Source organism: Neomonachus schauinslandi, chromosome 14 (genome assembly GCF_002201575.2).
Source record: "Neomonachus schauinslandi chromosome 14, ASM220157v2, whole genome shotgun sequence".
NCBI lineage: Eukaryota > Metazoa > Chordata > Mammalia > Carnivora > Phocidae > Neomonachus > Neomonachus schauinslandi.
The window spans coordinates 49,743,435-49,752,734 of NC_058416.1; the positions used below are offsets into that span (position 1 = coordinate 49,743,435).

At 35.1% G+C, this 9,300-nt stretch overlaps 1 protein-coding gene across 2 annotated transcripts in view; it reads left to right on the plus strand.

Annotated features, from left to right (window-relative positions):
• Positions 1-2,939: 2,939 nt before the first annotated feature.
• Positions 2,940-9,300, plus strand: part of USP14 (ubiquitin specific peptidase 14) — a 43,722-nt gene continuing 37,361 nt past the window's right edge. For both annotated transcript variants that reach the window (XM_021686046.2, XM_044921218.1), the window contains exons 1-2: positions 2,940-3,101; positions 5,622-5,654. In XM_021686046.2, the coding sequence (XP_021541721.1) occupies positions 2,940-3,101; positions 5,622-5,654 (195 nt within the window). The remainder of the gene's footprint in view (positions 3,102-5,621; positions 5,655-9,300) is intronic.

Consider the following 9,300-nt stretch of genomic DNA (forward strand, 5'->3'; position numbering starts at 1 on the left):
ACAGTAGAATGGTACTTGAAATTTTCTATTTATGCAGTGTAGAATTGAGGGGTTATTAATGAGTGATGGCGATAAATACCAGTGTATGCTAATAGTTAATCACACTGGTAGACTCAACATACAACACCACAAACCACCCTCTTTATTCCCCTCAAAAAATACTTAAATTCACCAAACTGTCTATGTTAACATTAAGTTTTATCTTCAATATTTAACCGTATCTTTTCCTTATTTCCAAAATGAGAGAATTGGAGTAGATGTCTCAGGTTCCTTCTCTCACCTCTCCATATTCAGAATTTATATTTTCAGGTTCTGCAAAAACCCCTATATTAAAATGAGAATATTTTAAGTACCATTTCATAAGTTTTAGTAGAAAAATAGTCAGATTCGTATATGGTTAAGGGTAAGTGCTGTAAAAATTAATGAACACCTGTATATCTGGCACAGAGCTAGTGTTTTTATACATGTTGCTTTGTTTTAATCTTCAACATAATCCTGTAATACTGGTATAATTCTCTTTGATGGGTAAGCAAAAAGTTTAAGTAACTTGCTCATGGTGACACAGCTAAATCAATTTCAGATAGGTTCCTCTTCATTATTTCTAATACTGTTTTGGTTTAGTCCTATCTTTTACTTGTACATTGTTCTCTATTCCTAGTTTATTTCAAGATTACAGTTGTACCCTCTTCAAGCCCATTTTTCCCAGCTGCTGCTAGAGTGATCTGATGTTCAAACCAGCCTAAAGTGGCCTTTATGAAAACCTTTCACAGATACTGCATTTCTATAACATAAAGCCCAAAGCCTGTATGTTTTACCATGACTTACGTTATCTTTTGTGACTTGATCATTCACCAGCTTCTAGTTTCAACTTCCTCCCCTTCTCTCAAGGAATTACTTAAATCTCAGAACACATAATGTTTATGCTTTTGATGTTTTTCTTATCTTTTCCAGGAATGCTTATATTTTAAGTGTCTGGCTAACACCTAATTTTTTTCTTTGAGACTCAGAGTTGATAGTTAGAACCCAAAGTTACCACTTCCTCCAGGGAATCCTTCACTCATGAAGCATTCCTTTGTGATCCTGTAGCATTTATAATATTTATATTGTATTGTTAATTATTTCGACCTTTTCTCCCCCTTTTCTCTCTCTTATAAGATTCTAAGGTCATAGCATCTTCCCAGTGCTTGTTCTGGGGCTTATTGAATGAATGCTAAACACATTAATTGAACTAGTGAAGGAGTTGGGATTTGGAGTAAGGATTAGTTTTTATATTTTGGTTTTATTAGGAAAACAGGGGCTCCTGGGTGGCTCAGTCTTTGAGCATCTGCCTTCGGCTCAGGTCATGATCCCAGGGTCCTGGGATCGAGCCACACACTGGGCTCCCTGCTCAGCGGGAAGCCTGCTTCTCCATCTCCCACTCCCCCAGCTTGTGTTCCCTCTCTGGCTATATCTCTCTCGGTCAAATAAATAAATAAAATCTTAAAAAAAAAACCAAACCAGAGAACTATTAGTTGTGAGATTCTCATTTGAGTAGGTATGAAGTTTTCAGTGGAAATAAGCTATGTATATCCTTGTTATTTTTATGTATTTCAAAAGTTAGCTATTTCATGAGGCCAATTGAAATTTTTTTATTATATGGTAAAATATATGTAACAAAAAATACTGTTTTAACCATTTTTAAGTGTACATTTTTGGCGATAAGTACATTCATATTGTTGTGCGACCATCCTCACCATCCACCTTCAGAACTTTTTCATGTTCCTACACTGAAACTCTGTACCCATTGAACAGTAACTCTCCGTTTCCTCTTCCTCCCAGCCTCCTGGCAGCCACCATTCTACTTTCTGTCTCTATGAGTTTGACTACTGTAGATACCTCACATAAGGGAAATCATAATGTTTGACTTTTTTCATCTGGCTTATTTTGTTTAGCATAATGTCTCCGAGGTTCATCCATGTTGTATAGCATGTATAAGAATTTCATTACTTTTTAAGGCTGAATAATGTCCATTTTATGTCTGTACCACATTTTGTTTATCCGTTTATCTGTTGATGGACACTTGGGTCACTCACATCTTTGAGGCTTTTGTGAATAATGCACTATGAACAAGGGTATACAAATAGCAGTTTGATTCCCTGCTTCACGCTTTTGAGTATATACTTAGGAATTGCTGGATCATATGATAAGTTTAATTTTTTGAGGAACCACCATACTTTCTTCTGCAGTGGCTGTACTGTTTTATATTCCCATCAGGAATGCTCGAGGGTTCTAGGTTTTCTACATCCTCACCAGCACTTGGTATTTTCTTCTTCTTCGTCTTCTTTTTTTAATAGCCATCCAAATGACTAAAGTAGGAGTTCTGTATTTTTTAATGATTTAGTTGTATCTTTGGATTCTTAATATTTAACCACCTCTTGCTTAGGAACCACACCTTTCAATTCTCCCATTGAACCTTTCTTCTTATAATTCAGTATAATTCAGTATTCCTTAAACTGTTTTAAATATGCTTTATTTTTCCAAAAATTTTTTTATTTTTTAATTATCTTTTTAACTTTACTCTTTCTATTCCAGCAGTATGTACTGATTTTAATAATTGTTAAACACATTTTGAAGTCTGAACCTTATTCTGGAAAGTATTTCAGAGTGATCATATTTTTCTGAGATTGTTAGAGTAGGATTCAGAAGGCTTGAATATTTACCAACTAGTTTTGTGACTAGTAAATCAATCATCTTCTCTTAAGACTCCGTTTATCAAATGAGAAGTTGGATTGGATTCAATTAAATTTTATTCAGGACCTACTACATTCAAGTCACTCCTGATTAGGTAGACATTATGAGCATATAAAGAGGAATGACGTAGGCTAGTTCTTGAAAGCCAAACTAATGGGTCCTCTAGGGATCTTCTAAATCTGAAGTCCTTTTATTTTATAAATTAAATTATGGTTTTGTTTGCAGTTACCGTGAAATGGGGAAAGGAGAAATTTGAAGGTGTAGAATTGAACACTGATGAACCTCCAATGGTGTTCAAGGCTCAGCTTTTTGCATTGACTGGAGTCCAGCCGGCCAGACAGAAAGTTATGGTGAAAGGAGGAACATTGAAGGTAAAATTTAGTCCAGATTTTCATTCTATACTATTATATAATTAGTGGAAACAAACACCAGAAAATGTAGCACTTGAGGGTTTTTTCATTTGGTGAGAGTATATAGTCTATCTGAATTTAAAACTGTCTTATTCATGTTAGGGTAGGAAGGAACATTGTAGCCATCTCAAAACACTGTATTATAAAAGCATCATTAAAATTTTTATTTTAAAATGCATTGTATCAGTGACTACTCCTAGGAGTCAGGGGAGTGAGGAACTTTCCATTTATCTCTGTTTGGATTTTTTTCTCTGTGAGGGTGTGTTAAAAGCATTTTATTTTGTTTAGATTAATATAAAAATCTATATATTCTTAGTAGTTTTCTGTTATAGGGGTGGAGAAAATTTTATCTCTGTTAAAAATATGGAACAATATGGTAGATTAAAAAAAAAACGACTACAGAAGGTATTTTTTTATGTGTATTCAAATGTTGAAATTCAAAATATTTCAACATCTTTACCAAAGCCCCACTTCTGGAATACTGGAAAATTGTTAATTTTTTCTTTTGGCCTGTTTCATATTCTACCCATTAAAAAAGGGCTCTATCACTTAGGGTGTAATCACTGCGTAAAACCTGTTTGGAGGTGGGAGAAAAAAATTTGTGTTTAAAAGGAGAACATAATTTTTCCTTTAGTTTCCTTGGAATGGTCATATTGACTACAGTTAGGATTCTATAAACTTACTGGCATCATTGGTGATGGGCCACGAAAAGATGCAAGTATTATTGTTTGTAAAACTATGGAAGTATAGTTTTAAAAAAATATTACCCTCAGGAGTTTGGTGTGAAATGCCAAAGAGCTGTAGTTAACTTTAGAGATACGGCTTGGTTGCCCCTGTCAGCTGGGCAGTAAAATTGATGTTAGTGAAGAAAACATTGTTTCCCCTTCAAGTTGCAGTATGAGCTTTTTAGTCATTAGTGAACTTGATAATTGAATTTGTGATGAGCTGTATATGGTGGTGATGTACTGTGGAGAATTACAGAGAAATGGTATGTAAATGAAACTGACTACTAATAGCTATCACTTATTGAATAATTTTCTGTGCCAGCCTTTTATTTTAATTCTCAACTCTGTTTTTTAAAAATGAGCGTAAATGTATTTTATAATTTCATAAATGAGAAAACTTAGCTTCAGATAGATTTAAGTAACATATAGTAAGGTACCAAAAGAGCATGTGATTTACAAGTCAAGCAGATCTCGGTTCATTTTTCAGCTTAGTGTGACCTCAGATAAGTGATCTGAGGGAGCATATATAGTTATCATTCCTTATGATTAATAGAAATGGCCCTTAAACTGAGAAGGACATTTAGGAAGTTACTGTTGCACTTTGAAGCAGGATGTCCAAAGAGATAATTAGTGGCACCACCAAATGGAAAAGCATATTGCATGCCTGGCATCTTGTGTAAGAAAGAAGTAATGTGGAAATGACTTTATCCTGTGAAGGGAAAGGGCTTAGCTGCAGTAGGCCAAGATATCTGGGGGCCAGTCATGGCATTAAAAAAAAATTGTTTTAACTGAATATATTGAAGTGAAAGTAATTACTTCATAGATATGAAATTTAGGACTTTAAAAACATTTGTGGACACAGCAAATGTTATTAAGGGTTAGTTTGCCTCTGGTAGTCCTGGTATAATTTAAAAAAAAAATTTTTTTTTAAAGATTTTATTTATTTGACAGAGACAGCGAGAGAGGGAACACAAGCAGGGGAGTGGGAGAGGGAGAAGCAGGCTTCCTGCTGAGCAGGGAGCCTGATGTGGGACTCGATCCCAGGACCCTGGGACCATGACCTGAGCCAAAGGCAGATGCTTAACGACTGAGCCACCCAGGCATCCCGTCCTGGTATAATTTTTAATAGCACTTTCATTTTCAAGAAATCTCCTGCTTTGGGGGCACCTGTGTGGCTCAGTTGTTAAGCGTCTGCCTTCGGCTCAGGTCATGATCCCAAGGTGCTGGGATTGAGCCCTGCATCGGGCTCCCTGCTCCATAGGAAGCCTGCTTCTCCCTCTCCCACTCCCCTGCTTGTGTTCCCTCTCTTGCGGTGTCTGTCTCTGTCAAATTAAAAAAAAAAAAAAAAAGAATCTCCTGCTTTGGATAGTAAATTATATAATCATTCTAATTATGTAGACCTTATTTCATAAGTTACTCTTCATTCCTGTCACATAAGCTAATTATTAGTTTTGCTAGTTCCATACATGTAGCACACATGCAAAAAAATTAGTATCTGTCATTAAGTGTTTTTTAGTCCTTTGGTACGGTTAGGTTTATTGTCTTTTAGATTGTGTCTTTTGTAGTTTAAGCAACTGTAAGACTAACTGACTTTAAGACTGCATTTTAAAAAAAATACTTTTGATTATAGTAATTTTAAGTAAAATTGCAAACAAAAAATTTATTCTATTTTGGAGTAGCTTAAATTCATTGATTATTAGAATATGTTCAGATTGTACAGGAGTGGTTAAATGTTTTTCATTTGTTTTTAAAACAGGATGATGATTGGGGAAACATCAAAATAAAAAATGTAAGTATTATCATAAAAGCACTTACTATAATTCAGTTTCTTAATTATTAGAAATGCATTCCAAATGCCTTTTTTCCGTATATGTATCCAGTTGTTCCAGCACTATCTATTGAAAATACTCTCCTTTTCCCATTGACTTGTCTTGGAATCTTTTTTGAAAATCCGTTGTAGGTTTACTTTTGGACTCCTGTTTCATTGATACGTTTGATTATAACTTATGCTAGTACACCTGGTCTTAGTGATTAAAGCTTTATAGTAAGTCTTGAAATGAGATAGTCTAAGTTCTCCAACTTCTGCAAGAATATCTTAGCTGTTTTAGCTTCTTTGCATTTCCTTATAATTTTAGAATAAGTCTGTCAATTTTTACAAGTGGACTCTTGGAATTTTGAGATGGTATTGGTTCTTTGTTCAGTTTGGGGAAAATGGGCATTTTAACAGTATTGAGTATTAAAATCCTTAAAATGATGTACACTGTTTAGGTCTTTATATTCTCTTAAACTGAGTTTTGTAGCTTCTTAGTGTAGGATTTTCATGGTTTTTTAACAAAAAAAGTAATGTGGAAATGACTTTATCCTGTGAAGGGAAAGGGCTTAGCTGCAGTAGGCCAAGATATGAGTCTCTGAACTTAAGGTTTCATGGCTGTTAAACAGTATTTTAAAAAATTTTGTTTTCTGGTGTTCATGGGTAGATTATAAAAATACAGTTCCTTTTCATCCTGTAACCTTGCTAAATGCACTTAATAGTTTCATTAGTTATTTTCTAGATTCCACTGGGGTTTTCTTTTTATGTACATGAGCATGTTATCTGCAAATAGAGGTATTTTTACTTCTTTCTTTCCAATCTTTATGAGTTTTATTTCTTTTTATTGCCTTGTTTCCTTGGGCTATATTATTTTTAATAATACAGTGTTGAATAGAAAGTGGTGAGAATGGGCATCTTTATCTTTGTCGTATCCTAGCTCGTTCACTAAGACCTTTTAAATTATGAATGGCTGTTGAATTTTGTTAAGTTATTAAAAAGATCATATGATTTTCCTACTTCATTCTGATAATCTAGTTAATTTCATTGATTTTTATTTTTATTTTTTTAAAGATTATTTGAGAGACAGAGCGTGAGTGCATGAGCAAGGGGGGGAAGAGCAGAGGGAGAGGGAGAAGCAGACTCCCCACTAAGCAGGGAGCCCGATGGGCTCGATCCTAGGACCCTGAGATCATGACCTGAGCCAAAGGCAGACGCTTAACTGAGTGAGCCACCCAGGCACCCCTCATTGATTTTTTAATTGTTAAATGGTACATTGCTGGGATGTGCAACTCTCAAATTTTTTGGGTTTTGCAGCCCCATTTAAACTCTTAAAAATTACTGTTTTTAAACCCCAAAGGGTTTCATATATATTAGTTGTATCTATTGACATTTACCATATTAGAAATTAAAACTGAAGTTAAAAAGCTATTTATTTAGAAATAACAATGACAAACCCATTACATGTTAATTTTATATTTTGAAATGTTTTCCCAAAAATATCGTGAAAGGATGGCAGTGTTCTATATTTTTGCAAATCTCTTGAAAATCTAGCTTAATAGAGATACCTGAATTCTCATATTTGCTTTTGCATTCAGTCTGTTGTGATATGTTGTTTTAGTTGAGGTATATATAAGAGATCTGGCCTCACAGTGGGAAAAGGGAGGTTATCTTTTCCGATAAAATTGTGAACATTTTTCTTTCATAGTACATCCAAACTCAACATGTAATAGCTTATCATTGGTTAGTTTGTGGTAGAAACCACATCAGTGACCTTTTGTGCATAAAAATCTATTTGTCTGTAACAGGAAAGGTGCCAAGTACATAGTGATGGATATAAAATTCTAATTTTCTCTCAAAAGCTCTAATTTTGTCATTGGCAACTATATGTAGTCAGTTGTTTTTCCTAAGGCAGCAAGCTCACTTCATTTATTTTTGAGAAAATGTTGGCTAAATACTTGATTATAAAAACCCATAATTTGTAGTTTTAAGTAAAAATGATATTCCATTGAAAAAGCAACTAGTCCAGTTTGCAACTCAGACATTTACACAAGCTTATCCTGAAGAAAATGATCATATTTGGTATGCAGATGTGTTATTTCTTGATTATTTTCATATATATTTTATTGACTGATTTTTTTAGAGAGAGGGAGGGGGTAGGGGCAGAGCGAGTGAGAGAGAGAATCTTAAGCAGGCTCTGTGCCCAGCAGGAGCCTGACACAGGTCTCCATCTCACAGTCCTGAGATCATGACCTGAGCCAAAATCGAGTCAGACATCAAGAGCTAGCTAGATGCTTAACCGACAGAGCTACCCCAGCGCCCCACTGATATATTTTTAATAGGCTTTATTTTTTAGAACAGTTTTAGGTTCATGGCAAAAAGTGAGTGGAAGAAACAGAGCTTTCACATATATCCTCTTCCCCACACATGCAGAGCCTCCTCCATTACCAACATCCCCTACCAGGATGGCACATTTGCTACAATTTTTCTTTTAAAGAGTTTGTCAGAGTGTGTGCATGCGAGCTCACAAGCAGGGGGAGCGGCAGACAGGGAGAAGCAGGCTCCCTGCTGAGCAAGGAGCCCGATGTGGGACTTGATCCCAGGTTCCTGGGATCATGACCTGAGCCGAAGGCAGAAGCTTAACTGACTGAGCCACCTAGGTGTCCCACATTTGTTATAATTGATGAACTTAAATATTGACACATCATTGTTGCCCAAAGTCCGTGGTTTACATTAGGATTCACTCTTGGTGTTGTATATTCTGTGGGTTTGGACAAATGTATGATTACATGTATTTACCATTATAGTATCATACAGAGTAGTTTTATTACCCCCCAAATTCTATGTGCTCTGCCTGTTCATCCCTTCAACCCCCTGACAACCATTGATATTTTTACTGTCTCCATTGTTTTGCCTTTTTCCAGAATGTCATGTAGTTGGAATCCTACAGTATGTGCCCTTTTCAGATTGACTTCTTTCACTTAGTAATATGCATTTAAGTTTCCTCCATGTCTCTTCATGGCTTTGATAGTTCAGTTCTTTTTAGTGCTGAATATAGTCCATTTTCTGAATGTACCACAGTTTTATTCACCTACTGAAGGAGATCTTGGTTGCCAGGACAACTAAGTCTTTTTTGAATGGGTACTTCCCATTTCATAACACAGAATATCACAAAGAAATGTATTCAGAGGTTGAGATTTAATAAAATTAATCATTTTAACCAATTTATTTGATATCATTACTTTGATATGTGCTAAACTATTAAAATTTTTAGCCTCAAGTGATTTTCCACCATTAGTATTATGAAAATAGTTTTGATCTTGCTGGCCCTGTGAAAGAATTTCAGAGACCAGTAGGGGTTCACAAACACTTTGACAACTGGGACAAACCCATTGAGTCGTGATGTATTTATCTCATTTATGTATTCCTGGATTTAATTTTCTCATTTTTAAAAAAGATATTTGTATATATGTTCATGAGGGGTATTGATATTTTTATTTGGGGACATATTGCCCTCTTTCTTTCTTTCTTTCTTTCTTTCTTTCTTTCTCTCTCTTTCTCTCTCTTTCTCTCTCTTTCTCTCTCTTTCTCTTTCTCTCTCTCTCTCTCTCTCTCTCTCTCTCTCTCT